Here is a 22,457-nt window from a genome sequence, read left to right as displayed (position 1 = left end):
TTTTGGTCCCATCACCAGCCTGGGTGGCGGGAAAATGCTGCGGCTCCATTATGTTCCAGCTCTTTAAATTACGGAGTAGTGTGATATTTAATCGTCGTTTTGTTCGAGTCGAGAGAAGAGTGAGTGATGGTTGGTTTGAGAGAGTAAGGAAATGAGATGAGTGAGAGTAAGAGTGATGAATATGAAAGTTGGTGAAGCGATTGTGGTGACGATTTATCTGTAGGAGCTGCCGATGGTGGAGATGGAGGCGCTGGACATGACGGGCTGGATGGTGAAGGGAGCCCGGGTGGGGTACTCGGAGTCAAAGTCTGCGATGCCGATGCGGCTGGCGGCAGCTTGTTCCTTGAGCATGGCAATCCTGAGGAAGTTTTGTTAGTCAAACTGTTGCGGGCGGCAAGGTATGATGCGAAGGGGGGAAACTTACTCGTCTGCGCTGATGCCGGCGAGCTCCAAGTTGCACTTTTGGAAGTTGAAGGGGGCGGAGATCTCCATGGGCTTGACCTCCTTCCTCCTGCGGATCATCTTGTTCAGGAAGACCTTGAAGCCGTCGCTGGAGTGCATGGCTGAGTCGTTGTGCATGGTGGCGGTTGTGGATGTGGTGGAGAAGGAAGAGTGGCGGGTGCTGAATGACATTTGTCTGGTCGAGGGCTGGACAGTGGTCATGTTATATGTGATGGAAGCGTTTGCTGTATTTGTGTGCTGCACCGGGTGGCAGGGTATGTATGTGTATGTGAGTGTGAGTGTGTGTGGGTAGTAGGAGGTGATGCCGGAAGGGATGAGATATTGCTGCGAGGAAAAAAAAGAAGAACCTCGGAAAGAGATTGATCGTCGAGGGGAGATTTCCAATGATGCGGCGAAGTCTCTGTTTTTGAGATATATCCAATTGTCTCGTCGGGCGCCACCGAGGAGGGAAAAGTAATGAAAATAAGTTGGGTTTGTCCGTCGCCCCCTGCTTGCTTGCTTGCTTTTTCTTCCAGCTCTTTGGTTGTCGGGTCTACTCTCCCTCTTTGGGTTGTTTCTGGCTATCCTTGCGCTGGTGCGGATCAGGGCTGAAGGAAATTGGTGGATCAGAGGATGGTTGATCGGGTCTATATTGGGTGTGGATGGGTTTCTTGCTGATTGCTTCCTTCTGACTTGTTTGGATGGAGATTGCTTGTCCGAATAAGAAAGGTGAAGAGGGTAGGATGAGGACGTGGGAACGTTCAAACTCATATATCTCTGTCCCAGATCGGCGGGCTGCAAGCGGAAGGGCCTGGTGTCTGCCTGCCTGTCTTGAAGATTGGCGTGCTGCGCGGGTACGTCCCCGGCGACAACCACACGCCCCCTCCCTCCCCCTCCTCTCCCCGTCCTTCACTCCCGTCCCATCTCAGCCAAAATGCCAAATGCATTCCTGGGCGTCTTGGGCGGCGGAGCCCGTGCCATCGAGGACAGCGTCCGTCCGTCGGCCGGCGGTGCGCCACGGCCGGAAACAAGGTTAGGTGGATCGAGGACATGGGGGTGTGCGGCCTAGTAGAGACGGCGTGGTAGGGGTGGGGGGAGGGGTGTGTCTCCATTGTAACGGACGTAGAGGCGACTCTTATCATAGGGGACTAAACCATGTTCAATGTTGGACAGGGACGGTAGTCAGAAAAGAGACTTTGGCGGCGGCTCGATGACTCTTGCGTCGAGAGCCGACTGACACGTCTGACTGTGTCTGCCCTGGCAGTAAGCTTTCTTGGCAAAGCTGCAACGGCGATGAAGACGACGATGGCGACGACGAAAGCGACACGAGCGAGCAAACTTTGGCTGCGTGTTTGGACCAACTGGGGACGTCGGGAAGCAACCAATCAGAGGCCGGGTATCGGAGAAGGGGGGGGGGAGGCAATGTATGGCAGGGGTTAAGATCTACACATGAGGAAAAGGGTCCTCCCCGCCGTGGCCGGACGGCAGCCTCCGAACGGAATGATGGGAGAGGGTTCGGATTCCTCAGAAAAGCGAGCTTTCTGAAACTCGGCGCAGGGGTGTTCTACAGAGAGAGAGCGAGAGAGAAGAGCTGTTTCAACGTCTCATCTCTCGTGGTCCGCGGATGGGACACGCAAATAGAAGCGCCTTAGTTCGTGTGGTGTTTGTGTGTACGTGCGTGTGTGTGTCTCTCTGTCTCTCTCTCTTCGGTCGTAACGCAACGCACGCAACGCTCATCGGGCTGTGCATCTCTTTTTTCTTCGCTCGCGACTTACGTGCGCTGCCTCGCCTTCGCACGCACGCGGCTGAGGATGACGGGGGGCGGAGCAGCACAGGCGCCTTGTCAACGATGCAGCTGCAAGGCCGCCCCTCTCCCCGACGAGAGAGACACAATAGGCAATTTCCAACAGCATGCGTCATAACGTCCGCGCGTGGGCCTGTCTGTGCCGTCCTTGGGGGCGAGGCAGCTACTGTCTCTAGACGCGGCGGGCTTACAGGTGAGAGAGATAGATGGAGAGACATACAACACATGCACACATGCACACATAGACAACACACAGACACGCGACGCAGGTACCTGCATCGCGTGTCCGCGGACGCAGGTCGGGTGGCCGAAACGAGACAGGACATCTCGATTTGGCGGCGGCGCTGCGACAAATTGGAGTGAATATGGGCACATTTGGGCACATTTGGGCGTCGTCTTCCGTGTGTCTGGCTGTCTGTCTGCCTGTCTCCCCGTTGCCCCCCTCGCCTATTCACCCAACCACCTGCTTTACCACATTTCATCTCCCCGTGAAGATCTGCAAGGGCAGAGGTTAATCTCCCTGAAGATGCGCGCCCTGGAGGGTCTCTCCTCCCCTTGACCATCCCGGCACGTCCGTCCGCGCGGCGGCCCTGCAAAACCCAGCTGGCCGGAGTATGGGGCGGCCAGTGGGGGCCGGCCAATCTTGATAGGCGACTATGGGGCCCAATGGTGTGGTGTAAATGGTGATGGAGGGATGGTTTTACAGTGGGTGGGTGGGTGCTGCGGGATGCCGCGCGACGCTACACGTACACACACAACACATGGGCAGTAGAGTTTGGCCGTCGGAGATTTTGTTTGGGGCGACAGCGGCCCAGGATGCTTGTTGTGTGTGTGTACCGTTCAGGCATCATCGCGTTTGCGAACCCGACCTATTCAGGGAAGCACGAGCACGAGCACGAGCATGAGCATGAACATGAGCGGGCGGGCGGACGGGCGGCGAGCATCTGCCCATTTGACACAGACAATGGTGTTGCGATTAATGTGCCACCTGTCTCTTCTCTGCACTAGCACATCCGACACACGAGAGGGAATCCGGGGTCGGGGACGCAGCGCAACGCTGGAAGCCCCTTCGGTGGTTCGACGTTGAAGCCCGACGGCATTCCGGCATTCCAGCTCTCCAGCTCGCCGGCTCGCCGGCATTCCCAGCAGCCTTTCGCAGCTCTGGTACCCATGGCATATGGCCCAGCAATTTGGCGAACCTGGCCAAGCCTCTCCCGGGGCCCCATGCCCAGCTGCCAAGGTTGGGTTGATAGTCTCACCTCATTCAGTCCTTCAGCAGAGTTGCGCCGAGAGCCCATCCTCCTACACCACAAGAATGAGAGGGTGGGGGAGGGAATGCTAATTCCCAGGGTTGGAGGGAGGGAAAAAAAAGATTAAGGGGTCGTCTTACATTCCAGCTGAAGGTTAAGAAAGGAAGAGAAAAAAGAAGAAGAAGAAAACTCTCCGACGGTGATAGCCCGCCATTGGAATGTTTGGGTGGTGTGTGTGTGTGTCAACTTGGACCCTTGAACGGTTGAGGCACATTTCGTCTCTTTTCCTCAACTTTTTTTCTAAATCGAGCACACACACACACACGACACAAACATCTGGAGGCGTATGGTAAGGTAAGCCCACCACAGCCCAAATGCCAAGTCTGGGCCCCTTCGCTCCCCTTCGACGTCGTTCCTTCGAGCCAGCCAGCCTGCCAGCCCACGCTAAACAGCCCACGCGGCGGGTTCACCGCGGAGGTTTGGAGGAGATGGGAGGGCTCTGGCAGGCAAGGCCACAGGCACAGCTGTCCCAGCGCCATCCATTCCACCCAATAGAGGATTAAAACCCTGCAGGAACTCTCGCTTCCTGCTACGCCTCACAGTATGGCGTGCGTACGCCGCCTGGGCAGTCCAGCCTCGGACCGGGGCGTCGGTGGGGAGGGGAGGAAAGCGGTGGAGAGAGGTGGGCTTGGGAGGGGAATCGGGCAGCACGCATACCTACTACAGTACAGCCAGCAGCGGCGGCGGCGGCGGCGGCGACAGCAGCAGCACCCTTGGCGTTTGGCGCAGAGCATCCCATCATCATTATTAATATAATTGTTTATTTTTAAGAAAAGTTTTGGTGTAATCTTAGCGGGAAATGCACGACCCGGGGGCCCCAAAGGCCGGACGCACCGCCAGTCACGCAGAATGCAGGTCCCAGGCTGACGGGACGTGAGATCTGGTGCCCTGCACGTTTCTCTGTAAAGGGGAGATCGTCGCGGACGAAGGATCGCGATGCCAGGCACCAGCAGCTGCTCGTTGCTTGTTTTTGTAAGAGGATGCGGTGGAACCCGACCCCCCAAGGAGACTGCAATTAAACCACAGGCAGGAGACCCTCCCGGTCCCATGGCCAATAGCCTACGAAAACAGGGGCCTCTCGCCCATCCCAGCCCCCCAGATCAAGCACGTCAGGTCTCCGAGGTAGCCTGCCAGCCAGCTGGGTGAACCAGGGCAGCAAGGTACGGTACTGGGGCGGAGGTGACCGCCGCAGGCTGACATATCAGAATTTGGCAAGAAAGAAGCAAACATCATGTCGGGGGGACCGCCTCATTGGATCGCAGCCGACCCATTGGTCAGCGTGCGCAAGCTCGATCTGCAATTGCCGTGGACGTGGGCGCTGGGAGGCTTCTCGGATGCATGGCTTGCCAGATTTAGTGCCCACTCAATACTGAGAGTTACGGCCGCTGGAGAGGGGTCTTGGAAATTGTGTGGAGGGGGGGGGGGGGGTGGCATCTGCAGCAGTCGTTTTCACTCGGGGGTTGCCAAATCGGGGCTGGCTGACAGGTTGGGCTGACCTAACGCTGCACAGAGCGGGAAGATGAGCGAAGCCATCGTTGCCATGATTAAGCAGTTCCGCGGAATCATCAACGTGAAGAGCAGAACGGGCGCGGCGGGGCACAAGCCTAATGGGCATGCCCACGGCCTCAACAGAGCCGCCAGAGAACGCCGCGCCGCAGAGCTTGGTACACTTGGCCGTGCCCCCGGCCCCACCCTTCCCGCGCAGCACAGGCTCCCTTCCCTCCCCAGGGCCGCCCCAAATCGCCGGCTCCGGCTGTCACCCTCTGGGAGGCTTGCCTTAGCGACCCCACCGCCCCGCGGGGATTGGATGGCTAGGCGAGTGTGGATCAGCCTCTTCCCCGATGCATACGAAACCACGGACCGGGCGAAACCCCCACACACGATGTGAGCTGTCTAGCGAAATGGACGAACGGTAATAATCCGCGATGGGAGGATGGCCCCCTCTGTAAATAACCAACAGCTGGCCGGATGCGGTCGCCGCCATAGTGAACCGCACGCTTGCGATTCCGGCTCCCTCCCCAGCCGTGGGCGATGTCCTGCGTTTGTGGCGCCTGATGAATACTCCCCCTCCCCAAGAGACTCCACACGAACATCTCGATATTCCGTTTGCGGAAGACCTCTGGGCCTCTTCAGACGTTGACGCCGAAGACGCGAGATCTACGCACGCACGGTGGCAGATTGCACGGCATCCTCCGCACGCACGCACACACTCTCACTCACTCACTCACACATACACACATACACAATACACTCAAAAAATAGATCAGGTCCTAATTCTCCGAGATGCCCCCACCGCCTCGCCCAGCGGCCGACAGATTTTGCCCTTCTCTTCGGATCCCAGCGGTGGCGGCCGACCGACCGAGCCGACCAACTACTGGCAACTAAAACCCCTCCGTCAAAAACGCCCTCGTGAATACCGATGGCCAGCCTTGAATGGGGGTTCGCGGCGTAAAACGTTCGTCCCTCTTGTTTTTTCCACTGGGGAGAGGGAGGGGCCAAGAGTGAGCAAGCCACTGCGGAAGGCCACCGTCCGCAACGCAACGAACAGCGAGAAGATTCCGAAGCCAGAGAGAGAGAGGCTGGACCGCTTGATCGACTTCTCTATTTCCATCTGTCTCTCTCTCTCTCTCCATGTCTCTCCCCATAAGCCACCATTTCTGCTCTACGTCCGTACAACCGTAAACTTTGGGTGTAGAATTTTCCGTATTCGTCCGGGGGTCGACGATCGTGGTTTATTCCCATCGTTACGGCCGGGCCAGCCAGCTCTTCTTTCACGGGTCGCGCGTGCTCGTCACGCCCGCAGACCTGTCAGGTATCGCCAACTCCGAGGTCTCGCGCGACTCGCGGGGGAAAGACAAGAGATCACACCTGCTTCCAGGAACGCTGTCTTCGTATAACGTTTTTGTTCTCTTGCCAATCTCGAAAAAAGCTTCCTCGTTTTCAGGTTTCAAAGGGGAGGAGGGAGGGGGTCGTCGAGCGCCCCGTTTATGCTTTCGCTCTCGTCCTCTAATTTTGTTTCTTTCTTTTTTACTTTTATCCCGTTTTCGCTGTTCATCCCGTGCAATGTCTAAGCCTCGCGAGAACGAGATGGCGAAATTGCGAGTCGTGGAAGCGTTTATTTCTGTTTCCCTATAAAGTATGCAGGGGACGCATGTGTTGTAAACACATGCACACTCACACACATACACATACACACACACTCACTCACACACACACGTACACCTGTATACACACCTCTTTACATTTCACTCAAAACATACACGTATACACACAACATACACGCCCACACCCACAAAGTTGTTCATCCGCAGCCTTGGATTCGGTATCGTTAGCTGGAACGACCTGCTGGCCCGTTTGGGAGCCGTCAGTGTAACTAGACAGGACCAGGCCCGCCCTCCGGGGACGTGGACACACAGACACATGACAAGATGGACGTCTGAGCGCGCCGCCGTCGACGGGCTGGGCTTCCCAGGTTATCGGTCGTGCTTCAAGGCCAGTCTGTTGAGGTAAAGTGTATTATTCAAGGGTAAAGCGATGATCGTGCACTCCCCGGCCAGCCCTGTACCCACCGGCAAGCACCACCCCACACCTCCCCGATCTTATCGACTAGCTCGCCTTCACACACGTCTGGCCCCTTCGCACAAGTCCGTGAGGCCCCAAGCCACCAAAAAGCGGCTGCCCGTGCGCTGACAAGTTGTCGGGATCGCGCCTAACAAGCTCATAACCACCGTGCGTCTCCCACAGACTGCCGTGATATGTGGGCAGTTGCAGCCTTCGTCTAGCAGAATTGCGCTGCCCCTGCTTCCTCGCGAAAATCCACGCACCATCTCCCCCAACGAGAAAGCAGCGCGAGCGCGCCCTGGCTCACGCGAGACACTTCAGAATGTGATCTGTCGCTCATTTGGGGTAATCCTTCAGATGGTAGCTCTTCAGCTTGACGAACTGATCGTAGCCAAAGCGGCTGAGTGTCTGTCCCTTGCCGGAGTTCTTCCACCCGGTCCACGCTAGGTCCTAAAATGGTCGTCAGTTGCGAAAAATCCTGGGGAATGCCACCAAGACGCCTCAATTGAGAAAGTGGCTTGAAGGCGCACGCAAAAAATGAGGGAAAAAATTTGACAGAAGAAAGCTCGGACATCGGGCAGTTGCGGTAAAATGTGAACCGCATAGAACCGACTGGCTACCAAGCCACGGTGGGATTGGAGGCGCGCCGGCTTTTGGGCGGACGACGCAGTGTCGGGTCGGACTAGGAAGGGAAAAGGAATGGGGGGGACGGGGTCAAAACAACAAACTGAAGGGGAATAGCAGGGACAACAGATCGGACGGTTGTAATAGGTCGAAATCCATATTTACTTACCGGGCTGGGGTAGTCACATCGATTAACGAAGACGGTGCCTGCTTCGACCTGGTCCGCGAGCTCGTAGCCCAGGTCCGTGTCCTTGGTCCAGATGCTGGCCGTCAGGCCAAACTCGCTGTCATTCATGAGCTTGACAGCCTCCTCGTCACTCTTGACCCGCTGGATCGGAATCACCGGTCCGAACGTCTCCTCCGTCATCACCGTCATCGAGTGGTCCACGCCGGTCAGCAGCGTGGGCTTCACGAAGTTACCCTTGGGCGGCGGGTTGCTGAAGGTCTCGTTCTCTGGCGTGGCATCGGTGGCACCCTTGGCGATTGCATCCTTGATGTGCGACTCGATTGCCTCCTTGGAGCGCTTCGAGATGACCGGGCCGACGTGGGTATCCTTGCTGAACGGATCTCCGAGCTTGTACCCCTTGAGAACCTTCTGGACGGCCTCGACAAAGGCGTCGTGGATCTTGTCGTCCACGTACACCCGCTCGATGGAGCAGCAGCTCTGTCCCGAGTTGAAGACGGCACCGTCGACGATCTCCCCCGCGGCCCAGTCAATATCGACGTCACTGCGCACATACGCCGGGTCCTTGCCACCCAGCTCCAGTCCGACATTGACGACGCGGTCCGACGCCGCTTGCTGAACAGCGAGACCGCCGGCCACGGAGCCGGTGAAAGCGACGAGCTTCACCTTGGGGTTGCGAACAATGGACTCAATCATGGTGGGGGAGCCGCAGTGGAAGTACTGCAGCACACCGCTCGGCAGACCGGCCTCCTCAAACACCTTGGCCACGCGCTCCACAATCGTCGGTGTCTGCGGCGACGGCTTCAGAATGACGGTGTTACCCGCCAACAGGGCGGGAATCAGAGAGTTGACCAAGATGAGATACGGATACTGAAGAATTCGATATTAGCAAGAACCAAACGGCACTGCGGCGGTGGCAGAGCTATTGCATGTCTCAAAGCGAGGAAGATTACCACGCTTCGGCCACGCAATGGACATGCAACGGACACGCGGACAGGAAATGACCCACATTCCACGCAAAGAGAACGAGGACCGGACCAACGGGGACCTTGCGGATGAAGCGCTTGAAGCCCTTCTCGGCCTCGCCGTCCGTGTCCTTGAGCACCTCGTCGCTGATCTTGAGGAGGTACTCGGCACGCTTCACCGCTGTTGCGACCTCGCCGGCCGTGTAGGCGATGGGGCGGCCCATCTGGGTGGTGATCTCCTGGCCGAGGTCATCCTTTTGGTCGATGAGAAGCTTCAAGGCCTTCTTGACGATGGCCTGGCGGTCAGCCAGGGAGGTCTTGCTCCAGGACTCGAAAGCCGTGGTGGCGGTGTTGGGGAGCTCATCTAAGTCGGCCTGGGAGACGCCATTGCGGGTGACAATGATCTCGTTGGTGGTAGGAGAGATGGTGTTCAGAACTTCGACCGACATCTTGACTGCTGTGACTCCGGGGAGGCTTATACCAAAGATTAGGATGATGAATGAAGTGAAAAAGAATTGAATCTGAGTGACGATCAAGGCAGTTCACGGCTTAGATATCCTCGTTCCCTGATACATGAATCGTGAGCTCATTGAGGGGCGGAGGGGCAACGAGGGGCAACTGCACTGATAGCCCCCGCCGAGCTCGGAAAAAGATAAGATAGGCGCGATAGGGATGAGGTAATCAGTCGCGATAAGACAATCCACCGCCGGACCCACTGAAATTTTGCAGTTTGGCCAACGGCTTGGGATCGTCGACTTTTGTTCGGGATCTACGACGACAATTCGGCACTGCATTCGACCAACGAGGCTGCTACGGGCAAGACCAAGACCGCACCCTGTATTAAAGGACCTAAAATAACCCACATCGCCGGTTTCATGACCCAATTGCCCACAATGGCCCCCGAAAAGCGAAACAATTTCCTCGAAGCAGACGAAAGCGACGACGACCTCGAGCAAGGCTACGACTCCGAGGCCGAAGAGCTGCGCAAGGGAGGCCGCACCGCCAAGAGGCGCAAGGTCGAGGAAGAAGAGGAGGATGAAGACTTTAGTGACGAGGAAAACGCTGGCGGGGCAGGCGGCGACGACGACGACGAAGACGACGACGCGGAAGCATCAACATCGACCAAGAAGAAGTCAAAATCCACGGCGCTAGACCTCCCGGACATCTCCAAGCCGCTCACGAAAAAGAACCTCGTGGCGACGGAGGAGGCGGTCAAGAAGTCGGGCGTCGTCTACGTCTCCCGCATCCCGCCCTTCATGAAGCCCCAGAAGCTGCGCTCCCTGCTCGAGCCGTACGGCAAGATCAACCGCATCTTCCTCGCGCCCGAGGACCCGACGGCCCACGCGCGCCGCGTCAAGGCCGGCGGCAACAAGAAGAAGACATACACCGAGGGCTGGGTCGAGTTCATGCGCAAGCGCGACGCAAAGACGGTCTGCGAGCTCCTCAACGCCCGCACGATCGGCGGGAAGAAGAGCTCCTACTACCACGACGACATCTGGACCCTCAAGTACCTTAAGGGCTTCAAGTGGCGCCACCTCACGGAGCAGATCGCGACCGAGAACGCGGAGCGGACGAGCAGGATGCGCGCCGAGATCAGCAAGACCAGCAAGGAGAACAAGGAGTTCGTGCGGAACGTGGAGAGGGCGCGGGTGCTGGACGGCATTGCCGCGACCAAGGCGAAACGCGGCAAGCAGGTGTCGGCGGCCGCGGATGCGGCGGGCGGCGAGGGGCAGGTGGCCTCGGCCGCGGGCGACGGCGGGGAGCAGAAGAGGAGGACGGTGTTCAAGCAGATACCCTTGGCGGACAGGAAGAGCGAGGCTGCGGCCGGGAAGCCGACAGGGGATGTCGCGCGGGTGCTCGGCAAGATTTTCTAAAGGAGGGGGCGTGGCTGTACATCAGCACCTCCTGTTTTCATATTCTGTTAATGGAAAGCATAATCGATTTTGGTTATAGGACGAAGTATTCTTCATTTCTGCCGCCGTGCAGTTCTACCGCCGTGACTTGCAAGTGTACACGAGAGAGGTAGGCATCCCTGGCCACAGCCAAGACACGGATGCAAAGGATGATAGGCCACCCTCCCCGAGTCCATGACTAGCTGTTCAGTTGGCATCTTGGCGCGAAAGCGAAGATGAAATCGTCCCTCTGAGTTAAAGACGAATATACTCAAAAACATCAAACCTGCCGCTAAAGCAGGTATCCCGTTCCGTACACTACTGGCTAGTATAACGGCATCCTGTTGATATATGACATGTATATATTATATATACATATATGTATGTGTGTGTGTGTGTGTGTGTGTGTATCTGCAGCTCAATTGCAGTGGTCATGATACACCTGTCCATCACAATGTAAGTCTGGCTTGTGCCTCGAGAAAGACTTCCAAACGACATCTCGAGGGCCTCTCAGCCAGCAACAAGAGGCCCAGCATCGCGATCGCCAAGTCCGCCGGCGCATGCCATCCCTATTTCCCTTTCATCAGCCTCCGCCACCACGACGAACCACACAAAACACGACACCCTCTCTCCCAAACCCTCGCCGGCACCCGAGAAGCCTTGGTATCCGTCTACACGATCTCGATCGGACGGCAGATGGCGGCCGGGTGGAACCCTACTCGAAAATGTTTGATAATATTTTTAAAAAAAGAAAGAAGGCTCGTCGCACGCCGCGCCCGCCCGCCAAGTCCGTCGGCCACCCGACCCAGTCCGTCGGCCCCCCGTCTTGCACGCTCGGAACCCGTTGCGGCGCCGACAGCATGGCAGACCTGTCCCTGTCGCCCATCTCTATCTTTCCTTTCCGTCTCCGTCCCAGAACTCAGATCGAGGCACCCCGCCCCCCACCGTCCCATCCTCCCCGAGCCCCCAGTGTGGTAGAGGACGAGGAGGGGGGGTGGCCTTGCGGGGAAAAGGACACGGGTCTCTCTACGGACGCTCCCAGCAGGAGTCTGGGGAAGAAGCAGGTGCCGAGTGAAGGGGTCGGCGCCAGTGTCTGGGCCCGCCCGGGGTAGGTAGACAGACCTCAGACGCCATCAGAAGCTTGTGGCAAGGCAAGGAACATTGGGTTCGCGAGCTTGAAACGACACCGCCTGGCCCAGGTGTTAGAAGGGGGAGGGCCCAGGCTGTGTCCAGTGCTGGCGTAGGGCAGACTGCCGTCGAACGAACGAACAGGCCACAAACACACACCCACCCGTGGCCGCGGGGCTGCGGCAATGTAGAGGTGGCAACGGTCGCAGCATGGTGGTCGGCGATTTAGAAACAGTTCGGCCGGCTGCCTATAAACTTTCGGCGCGCATCCTTTGCAGGCGAAGAAGCAGGGGGAGGCACGGACTCTGGGCTCAGTCTGGGAAGGTCGACGGGGTATGTGGTGGTTCGGGGTGCCATGCCGAGGGCGTGCGCGGCGAGCGGCGGTCGCACGCGTATCGACGGGGACGTGAGTAAGCAGGCGGTGGTAGAGTTTTTGGCTACGTCACGTTGCACATCGCCAGCAGGACTGAGACCGTAACGGCAGCGGCGGTTAAGCGGGAACGATGAAAGGCGGACGCATGAGCCACGTGGTGGTCTAGTATTCCAACTACAACGCAACGCCTTGCTTGCGTCGAGAGAGCGAGGTATCTGATGCATTCACGCCTTGCCATCCCTAACCGTCCCATCCTTTTTAGAGATATCCTTACTCTTTTGACCTAAGAAACAACTGTGCCCACGCCATCTTTCCATGAGAAAAACAACTCTCCTCCCCGCAGACGGCCACTTAACCTTGATTCCCCTCACTTGGGGGGGTCGCGACGTCGGAGTTCTCGCTCCCTTTAGTCCACACGCCCCTTCCTTCCCTTCCCGTTCAGATTACCTTAATCCTGAATCTGGAGTTCATCCATGTCGTCAAGCAGTTCATCCATGTCCACCCTTGGTGCCTCATCGCCGTCGTCGGTCTCGGCGATACTCATCGCATCGGGATCGGCGTTCTTCTGCTGCTGGGATCTGTAGAGCGCCATGGTCGCGCGCAGCTCGTCGTCCTCCTCGACGTCGCGCAGGAATTGCTCGTAGTCTTCGTTCATGCGGTCCTGGTCGGCCTGCTTGGGGAGCAGCTCGCCCTCGTCCTTGTTCATGCGCTTGAGCTTCCAGTTGCGGTTGCGGTGCTTTCTCCTGTTGGGGTAGTGCTTCTTGACGAGAATGACGTCGGGTATCGTGGAGCCGTAGGCGTGCGACTCTTCAATGGCATCGAACTCCTCATTGTTGAAGTTGGTGCCCGTGAGCATGTAGCCCATGACCGAGTCACCCGCGTGCAGCAGGTTGCCCATATGTGTCCTCGCGAAGTAGGTCTTGTCGTTGGAGCCCAGGTCGGAGGCGCGGGCTACTTGCACCTCGGCGAGGTGCCATTTGCCTTTTGTGACACCGGTCGGCTCGATGTCCATGACAATGAACTCGACCAGCTGCTTCACGTCGGCGAGGGAGTGGAAGGGTGCGCGCCAGTAGATGTTGGAGCTGACGTCGGCGGTCTGGAGGGTGTTGGGGTCGAGGAGGTAAATCGAGGTTCCGATCTTGTGGCAGATGACCAGGGGGGAAATGTTGCCAGACGCCTTGGCCAGCTTGATGGGCATGGCCACAAGGTCGTCACGACATATAGGGATCAACTCGGCCGAGAATGTGAACTTGAAAGACTTGGTGGATGTGTGGATATCCTGGGAAATGAGCTCCTGCGACTTCTTGATCTTGCAGGGCACGACAGAGTTGAGGAAGTCGCAAAACTTTTCGGCCTGATTTCTAGCCGAGAAGAAAAAGTCGATTCCGTCCTTGGCCTCCTTGATGTTCAGGGTATCCTTGTGCGCGCCGTGCTTCATGATGAGCTGCTCGAGGAAGAGGAAGGTCCTCTTGTGCAGGACCTTTTGGCGGACCTGGACGGAGGCGCGCCACACGTTGGCCGTGTACGACTTGGCGCAGTCGGGGCATTGTTGGTAGGCGACGATGTAGACGGCCTCGAAAACTTGCTGCAGGAGAACGCCGGTCTGGACCTCGTCCTGGATGGTGATCTTGACCTTGACTCGCCTCGAGTGAGGCTCGGTCCACACAAACGAGGCGTCGATGATGCGGATCTTGTGCAGGCCCTTGAGCTTCTTTAGGCAAAGGGCGAGGAGCTCGCGGGACTCGGGGGCGGCAACGACCCAACTGCTGGGCGGCAGCAGCCAGCGGTCGCAGTCTCGGCAGAAGTTGAGAGTGGCCTCGCGCTGGACGCCCTGGGAGATGTCGACGGTCAACTTGATACAGTCGTAGCAGAGGGCACCGGCGGCGGTGGTGCCATCGATGGGGGCGCCGCAGTTGCAGCAGAGAATCGTGGCGTTCGTCATTTTGTGTGGTATTTTCCCTCTTTGCCCGGTTCTTTGTTTGGAGGTGTAGATATAGGGCGGCAACGGGCTCTGGGAGGTTTGGGCTGCCTTATGGCGGGGTTGATCGCAAGAAAGTGGGATGTCCAAAAAAAATTCGAGACCCTGGTGCAGATAAGGATGGCGGGGGGCCTTATCAAAAAACGTCACGTGCGGCAAGTTTTCCTCATTATGCAAATGTCGCCGCCAGTGGCGGGGTTTCGACCGTCATTATTAATCATACTCGTGCCCGCCGGCTCCCACCGTGCAGAATGTCTGCAGCAGCGGAACGCCGAGAGTAGGAAAAGCCCGGCAAAAGCTGGACGTCGCTTGAATTTTTGATTGAAGTTCAGAGTCATACCGTCTTACTTTTGTGCGGGTACCGTGACAAATTGCTGGCCGTTGTAGGTCTAGCCAGGTCGCCGTCTGCCACAAACCAAGTGCTCGTTTAGTCGATTCTCCGCGATGCTCCTCCATCCTTCGGTTCAGTTTATGACTCACAAATTGAAAAAGAAAAGATGAAAAGCTGCGGGTCTTGGGTGCAGCTGCAGTCTCTTTTGAGGCTTGCAAAGATCTCGGTGTATGTCCCCTGAGCAAACAGTTGATATACTCACAATGTGGAAGCCCCTGGCCGCCTCCTGCACACCATCCCCACAATACTTTCCCCCAACATTATGGCACTCTTCTTCAAGCGTTTTGCTGCCGGCACACACCGCTGTGGGCAAATGATAGACCCGAACTGCTAGGGACTTCAAGTCCCAAAACTTTTCAATGTAGCGAGTAGTTGAGTGAGCCGGAAATCGGCTCCTACTGGTTTTCGGGGTTGAGGGCAGGGGGGAGTTTGTAGTAAGAGATTCAGCACAGCAAAAGACTGAGCTGCGAAGCCTCTGTCTGATGCGTTGAATGCCATCTCAGGCAGAGCAGCCGACACGCGAATTGGTCGTCTTTTTGAAAGTGGCATTGATACACTTGAGCAAAGGGGCATGGGGACGGGTTTTGTGAAAACCGACCCGGGGCGTAGAAAAGAGGGGCAGAATATGAAGGGGCACTTATAGGCGTTGGTTATGAGGATGGTTGTGGGAAGAAAAGAACGGTAATGAATGGAGACGAATGGTGACGAAGGGAGCAACTTGATGCTGGTTGTGTTGCCGGTTCCCGGAATGGTACCTTCCTGTTGTGGGCAAGTTTGAGAAGAGACCTCGAAGAGAGGAGCGGTGTGGAATGGGAAAGTCGAGTTGTTAGCAACAAGGGGCACTTTCTCCTTACCAAGTGAATGCCTTCAAACGCGTAGGTTGAAGGAAGGGGTTGGCTCTCCCAACCCTATAAAGGAGATACGGTGGGAAGAGTACCCGGGGTGAGAAGGCCGCAAACGTGGTGCAGAAACGCACGAGGCAACGACTGTATGCAGCAGTGGTGCCATTTCTCCTTGCATTTGCAAGGTCTGGGGGGAAACAAATCTCCAGTGGAACAGTTTCTTTGACATCGGATTTTTCATGTGCGATTATCAATGTCACAGCAGTCGAAACAGGATGCAGCTGGTTAAAAAGAAATACCCGAGTGAATGATGTTCATTGTATGTCGTACAACATGAAGCCGGCAGCGTCAGCATGACCACCCCGTGCCATCGACCAATAAAAAGGCGCAAAAAACACTGCCATCTACATAATAGTCTTCTAGTTGATAAGGCCCATCGTGTCTTTCTTATTTCTGTCTAGAGGGTATACCTGATACGGGGCTTAGAATTCATGACGTTTGAGTTACTAGGCTTCAGACTTGCCGTTCGCTTCCTCGCTCTTCTCAGCCACGCCGTTCGTGGTGCCGTTCTTGCCGTTCTCCTGTCCCACGGGCCCAACGGCCTGCCTGGCGATCTGCAGATCCTGGGCCACCATGCCCAAGTGCAGCACATCGGCCGACATGGTGATGAGACTCATCCTCTTGGCCGCCTCCTTGAGCTTCTCGGGGCTGCCGTAGGGGGGCGCGCAGAAGGCGAAGCCGGCGTACGGCTTGTCGTGCTTGTCGATGGTGTCGAAGAAGAGCTTCGAGATCTCGAGCCACTCGGGCTCGTCGGCGCCCATGCCGCCCATCTTGGCCTCAAGGTTCATGCTGACGCGGCAGTCGAGGGTGCCGAACCAGACGACGTCGATGTCCGGGCACTCGGTCAGGATGGCGTCGAGGTTGCGCACGCCCTCGGCCGACTCGATCTGGATCATGATGGCCGCCTGGTCGTTGAGGCACTTGTGGATGTCGCGGTTGGGGTCGTAAGGGGTGTCGGTGAGGAAGGGGATGAGGCGGAAGGGCGGCGCCGACCGCGTGCCCTTCTGCTTGGTGCCGTACTTGGCAGCCGACATGACATGCTTGGCCTCCTCCACTGTCTCGACCTGGGGAACGACGATGCTGGCGCCACAGTCGAGGGCGTAGCCGATGGCGGCGTGGTCATGGCCGGGGACACTATGGTTGGGGAAGATATGTTAGCGCCAGGACCCATTGTGCTGGACGTTCGCCAGAAACTCCTTACCGAACCCAGGGGATGGTTCGTCCCTGGCTCATGAAGATGGCTTCGTGGACCATCTATGCTGTTGTTAGTGCCATTGCTAGCTGCCCTCCAACTGCTCTGAACCGTAACGTACCGAAGTCATGGTCTCAACATTGCAAGAAGTGTGCTCCCAGTCGATCCATACGGCGTCGTATCCCATGGGGGCGAGGAACCGCGTGATGGGGAGAGAGCTCAACCCCGCATAGTAGCACATCAATGGGGGGATCTTCTTCTGGTGGGCATCCCGGATGGCCTGACGGGCCTTGTGAGGTTGGAAGAGCGATGGCGCAGAGTAGGCATTCATGCCCTGCGTGGCAACGTTCTTGTATTCTTCGCCGATAACAGACATCTTGACTGCTCTGTTTGTCTCGGGGGTTTCGAGAATGGACTGGTGAAGGGTGTTTCTTAAATCTTCTAGTTGAGTAGAGTAGTCGATAAGGGTCAATGGCGATCAAAAGGGCAGCTGGACCAACTCCCTTTATATGCGGTTGGTTCTTTCAATGTTACTTCACAGCATGTGGAACTCCAGGGACCACCAAAGGTCTCCGGAGCCACCCGCACCGCCTGCGGTTCCTCCACAGGCAATGAAAACATGGGGTTTAGGATGGAAAAACAGCTAATTCCGATGCGACTACGCTACGCACTGCCAGTGAGGCCTAGATCATGGAAAGCTCGGTCCGGGTGCCCATTGACGTTTCTCCAACACCATGGGTGCACTCTCACGTCAGCTCAAGTGGGACTTTGTACAGAATGGATCGTACAGGCTCAGACTAAGACAGTCCGAGGAAATGAAAGTCCTGGTAGTTACTGAAAACAATTAATTGGAGAATCTATTGCTTAGCGGCAGTGGCATTTGAATAGGTAGGCAGCTACAGTGCCATGGTTGCGGGTGATGTAGTGGTAGTGGGTCGTGATGCATCAAGTTTGTACTGCTGGAGCCGTTGACTGCTACCTACTCGGACATGGATGGAATCCGTCGAGCCCTAAAGCCGCTTGTATTGGCATAAGCCCCGGCCATCATGAGAAGGATTGACATGTCAATGTCCGCGCTAATTGCTGTGTACCGCCCGCAGTAGTTAGGTCTTACTGTTTCGTGGGACTTACGACGACGCCAGGACTTGCATTACCTCATTCAGGAAGTCCCATCAAAAGATATCCCACAGGGATATTTTGCCGTCCTTGCTCCCAGCCGCCAGCCAGTGGGCAGTTTGAGCCTGGGTTATGCGTCTTTCCTTGACGCTCAGTTGCGTGGAGTGGGGGATAGGATTACGGGGAAGCTGGTTTGATTCGCTTGAAGGCTCTCGGCTCTCATCAGGCTGGGGGACAGGGCACACGCTGGCCAAAGCAACGGCATAGCATCCTACTTGGTGCCACTTGAGCGCCGCCACCTCCTTGAGTGTTTTGGAAGAGTATACGCGGACCATGGAATCCCAGCCGGCAGTAGCGAAGATGCGCCCGTCGTCCCGGATTCGTAAGCTCTGCTGGCCCGAATGCTTGGTATTTGAGATCTTCAGCGGTTGCTGGACCAGGTCCTCGTTAACGGCGGCCATTGCACCAGGAATGGGGTGCTTCGCCACTACGGCATCCGCGCCAGATGTAAGAAAGTAGTCTCGGCCGGCAACGACGTCCAGTGAAAGGATGGGTTGCTTGTGGACTTGGGCCAGATAGGTGGTATTCCATATTCCCCTGGCGAGCTGCATGACCGTTGCCAAGCCGTTCTCGTATGCGGCGACGAGGGTCAACTGGCCATTGGATGTAGACGATGCTCCGTCGACGTACAGTAGGGCTAGGGCCATGACCATGCCATTCTTATCAGTGGTCCTGACGGTGTGAAGTCGCCTCTTTGACGGTAGCTCGTAAATGTCGACCTGCCACGGTGCACGGGTTAGGTTCCGGTCTCATGCAGGCAAGCCGGGCTTAGAGTCGGAGATAAACTGCCGGGCATGGCTAACTGACCGATTCCGAAGCCAACGTGTTTGGCACGGCCACCAATAGGCTGTCAGTGTCTGAGGCGTCGCCTGAGAGAGGCACGCAGGAAGCGAACGAGCAAAAGTTCATTGCGTTAACGTCGATAAGATGCAACAGCCAAGGTTGAGGCCTTGGCTCTGGTGTCTCATCGAGAGGCAGCTTCGTGCTAAGATTGGTCTCGTCCTTGAGGCCCAACTGCCAAACGGCAAGCTTGTGATCCCGGCCGTGGCTACACAAGATGTGAGAAACAGTCAGCGTCCCGAAGGAGAGAGAGAGAGAGAAAACTCACGTGATGATGCGATCGTTGCCCCAACTGTCGATGCCCAAGATTGCATTTTCGTGTGGCCTCCAGACAGCTGTCGGACGCCTGATGGTGAGGTCCCACAGGACGACGAAGCCTTCAGCGTCCCCGCTGGCCAGGCGCTCATTGCCGCGGACGAAGGTCAGGACGTGAACCTGAGCCTTGTGGCCGCGCAGTATCGACTTTGGATGCGGAACTGCGTCCGTCATGGTGGCCAGAGTGCGATCAATCACTCGAGGTGGATGAGGGGGGAAGAGCCTGTAGATGAGGGTTGTGGTGATTGCAGCCGCCTGGGCCTGAGAGATGGGGAAATTCTGGCGTACAGTGACTGCATCCCGCATCCCGGCACAGTGCTTCTTTAGTGGAGGAAGTTATTCTTCGCGCCTAAACCACCCGCGATTGAGAGCATTTGATACGCCGCAGCCGAAGTAATACAGTACAACGACAGCGCGCAGTTTTGCTCTGTCGAGTATTGCAATTTTTACTTTATTTTTAGGAACGCAGTAATACCGTCCCGGTCATGGCTACAATTGGTTTGCACCCGAGAATGTAGCTTACCTGGCATTGGCAAATCCATAGCGAAATTCTCACCTCAGATCTCTTTGGCATAATCTCTCATAGCGTACAGGCTTATACGAAAAGGTAAGAAACAATCGCAGAACGGGCATTCCATCAGTGGGGGCCGCTGAGCGTCAGACAGATCGCCTAGTACGGGACCACCGAATGTCGAGGTGAGCACAGGGGCACTCGATAAGACGGCGTACATGGTAGATATTTTAAGAATGAACGGCGCGAAACCCCAGGAGTTGCCCGTCATTCGGCCAGATAAGCGCGCCAAGATAGGGGGAAGGCGAGTTCAATGGGCTCGAGGCCAGGAGGTCAGTTTAAAGCTGCAAATCATCCGCCATGGGGTCAACACCATGGCCCCCTCGTTGCGACGAAGAGGGTCGTTCAAGGGGTTACATCCTGCATACGCAAATAGGTCGTGAGGCATCGAAATGTAAAGCAGCCGTTGGGAGACCACAAGCCGTTGCCTCTGGCTTATCAGTTGTCTATAGCTCATATAGCAAGTACACTTAGTCGTGACGTAGATGTTGCTCATGTCCGGAGGTTTCTTCCGTAGAAGGGGGAGGCCGCGTCTTAAGCGATCATGACCTGAGAGACATCACTTAATTTAAGACCTTGAAGTAGGTATTGTACCAAAGGGAGGGCGGTTGTTTGGCGGATTGGTGCGGCCTGACATTGGCCCGTCCTTCGGATGGATGCGGACGACGCGGCCGAATAGGCCGAGAAATCCGCTCCTCTAATTGAAGGAAGACTGTGGAATGTGCTCAGTCCACGTCAGCTGCTAGAGCCCATTGGTTATCGTTGTTATTGTTTCTTTTTGGCTTCGTTTTCTGCCATGATGCCTGCATCGTGGCTTAGCACGCAAGGCGAGCTCTCATGCATGCTAATTCCTATGAGACGGGCTGATTCGGTGACAGAATCCTCCTTGGTCAGACAGGATTATAATGAACCAGGACAACGGCATTGTGTTGTGGGTGGTAACATTCCGTCCGCTGTCTCCGACTTGCCAGAGCGAGCCAGGTGAAGGCAATGTGTGCCAGGTGTGACGGACGGACAGATGGTGTGCCTGCTGGCCGGGTAGGTATGTATGTATATGTATGCCAGGAGGGAGGTGGACACGCCGGTCTGGCCCGGGTAGATACGATGTACGGTACCTGCCTCGAGTGCTGTGGTGTGCCTGCTTACCTCATAAATTCCGACCCCCTTCGGCAGTCTTTTAGTTTAATAGCCGCTTCTTTCCGTTACATAATCGCACCCTCCTGCAGCCCTCGTAAATCTGGACGATGCAAATCTAGCTGACACGTGCGACAGAAACATTGGCACGCAAAAGTCGCCGACGACCTGGTATGCCTAACATGCCTCCCCACCCCCCTCCAAGCGCCCCTTGGCATCATCTTCAACCGACCCGTTCGGACCATCTGGCTGACAGATCAACACACCCATCTTTCGCTATCTTCATCTCCTGGCCTTCCCTGGCTCACATGCCTCCCTCTACCTCCGACCCCGAGACCCCGCTGATTTGCAGTGAAACATATTAAATCCGGGAGTTTGGAGAACGTTATGGTGGATCGGTGGAAGCGTTATGGTGAATCAGTGGCTACAAGTTGACTTTGCTCTGACCTTAGGCTGCAGGTCTCAAGCCCGCTTTGATGGCTAACATGCTCCTTGTCCTGCCGGCCGGACGTGTGATTCGTGTCATCACCTCCTACCGCTGAATGCTTACTCAAGCAGGCCCGTCATTCGCTAGTTGTACGACATTTTCCGATTTTCTTCCCGCTGGGAGACGGTCGCGTCGCACCAGCACCGACCATCACTTCGGTCTAGCAGTCATGGCGAATGAATCATCTTGCATGCGGATCATGGTCAACAAGCTTATTCGGTGGGACTTTAGTCGTCCAAGGGCCTCTCCTCTCCACTCTGTTCCCCTGGCCAAAGCTTGTATGGTCAGGCTTAATGTGTCGCAATTTGCTCAACCATCCATCCTCGTTCGTCTGGATCTTTGGTCGTCTCAACAATGCCAAGTACCGAAGAACCGGACGAGTGTGCGGCAGGCTTGCCTTCAGGGACATGGTTGCTTTACAAATCAAACACGAAAACGACTGGTCCGACAATCTGCTGGTCTACTGGGACGGGCGCAAGACGAATATTTTGTGATGATGTGGCGGCGTCGGTTGGGCAACAAGCGCAGCCTTATCCGTCTGCAGCCTCCAAGATGATGCCTATGAAACTGGAGCTATTCCCAACGTGGGAAATCCAGGCGTAATTGCGAGTGCGGCTTGGTGCTCAGATCGGCAACAAAGGTGCGCCATGTCTGACTCTTCCACCGCTTACTGCCGCTCAAACTCCGCAGAACATGTCGTTATGTCCATTACCTCCGCCGGTTCGGCGGAACCGGTACGGTACTGCACGCTGCGATATGCAGCCCAGACAGGGGCGGCAGAAGTCCCCTACTGAGGTAAGCGACCAGCATTGCAGCCTGGCTGGGAGCCTCAGAAGAAGCCCGCCCCCAATTCCGCAAGGGAGGCTGCGGACTTCGGAACATTCCAGATCTGCACACAATGTGAGTCTGAGATGAGATTCGACGAATTGCCAAGAGGAGTTTGCGACCAAACCTGCGGTACGCAGGCGGAGATTGGATGAACTCGGCTACGTGGTTACCAAGCAGAAACGCCTAGGTGGTGGAAAGGGGTCGCACACGAAGTTCATTTTCCACTTCGGTCTCAATATCTCCGCCATAGGGCTTATCAATGGCGGCTTCACAACAAGCATGATTCGAGCCGTCTTTGTGTGCACCGCCCTACTGCCCTACCGCCCCGGCCTAATGCATCCTCCGTAGAACTGATCCCACC

General features: G+C 56.5%; 6 protein-coding genes across 6 annotated transcripts; 1 reads left to right on the top strand and 5 right to left on the bottom strand.

The window, feature by feature from the left end:
* Positions 1–213: 213 nt before the first annotated feature.
* Positions 214–663, bottom strand: EsH8_VIII_000450 (uncharacterized protein; the record flags this gene model as incomplete). Its single annotated transcript, XM_083269492.1, has 2 exons — positions 214–358; positions 425–663. The coding sequence occupies 2 exons, from the start codon at positions 661–663 to the stop codon at positions 214–216; spliced, it is 384 nt and encodes a 127-aa protein (XP_083129260.1).
* A 6,789-nt stretch (positions 664–7,452) lies between these two features.
* Positions 7,453–9,338, bottom strand: EsH8_VIII_000449 (Aldehyde/histidinol dehydrogenase; the record flags this gene model as incomplete). The annotated part of the gene is made up of 3 exons (XM_083269491.1): positions 7,453–7,566; positions 7,910–8,794; positions 8,934–9,338. 3 exons carry the CDS (start codon positions 9,336–9,338, stop codon positions 7,453–7,455), a joined length of 1,404 nt encoding a protein of 467 aa, XP_083129259.1.
* Positions 9,339–9,782: 444 nt separating this feature from the next.
* EsH8_VIII_000448 (RNA-binding ATPase activator ESF2) lies at positions 9,783–10,763 on the top strand (the record flags this gene model as incomplete). The annotated part of the gene is made up of 1 exon (XM_083269490.1): positions 9,783–10,763. One exon carries the CDS (start codon positions 9,783–9,785, stop codon positions 10,761–10,763), a length of 981 nt encoding a protein of 326 aa, XP_083129258.1.
* A 1,967-nt stretch (positions 10,764–12,730) lies between these two features.
* On the bottom strand, positions 12,731–14,224 carry EsH8_VIII_000447 (ribosome-binding protein NMD3; the record flags this gene model as incomplete). The annotated part of the gene is made up of 1 exon (XM_083269489.1): positions 12,731–14,224. One exon carries the CDS (start codon positions 14,222–14,224, stop codon positions 12,731–12,733), a length of 1,494 nt encoding a protein of 497 aa, XP_083129257.1.
* A 1,775-nt stretch (positions 14,225–15,999) lies between these two features.
* On the bottom strand, positions 16,000–17,121 carry EsH8_VIII_000446 (uncharacterized protein; the record flags this gene model as incomplete). Its single annotated transcript, XM_083269488.1, has 3 exons — positions 16,000–16,687; positions 16,755–16,807; positions 16,867–17,121. The coding sequence occupies 3 exons, from the start codon at positions 17,119–17,121 to the stop codon at positions 16,000–16,002; spliced, it is 996 nt and encodes a 331-aa protein (XP_083129256.1).
* Positions 17,122–17,917: 796 nt separating this feature from the next.
* EsH8_VIII_000445 (WD40-repeat-containing domain protein) lies at positions 17,918–19,250 on the bottom strand (the record flags this gene model as incomplete). The annotated part of the gene is made up of 3 exons (XM_083269487.1): positions 17,918–18,640; positions 18,729–18,969; positions 19,030–19,250. 3 exons carry the CDS (start codon positions 19,248–19,250, stop codon positions 17,918–17,920), a joined length of 1,185 nt encoding a protein of 394 aa, XP_083129255.1.
* Positions 19,251–22,457: the final 3,207 nt, after the last annotated feature.

The sequence above is a fragment of the Colletotrichum jinshuiense genome, chromosome 8 (genome assembly GCF_051148585.1).
Source record: "Colletotrichum jinshuiense chromosome 8, complete sequence".
Classification (NCBI taxonomy): Eukaryota; Fungi; Ascomycota; class Sordariomycetes; order Glomerellales; family Glomerellaceae; genus Colletotrichum; species Colletotrichum jinshuiense.
The sequence above is the reverse complement of the archived record's forward strand: the minus strand, read 5'-3'. Positions and strand labels throughout refer to the sequence as shown.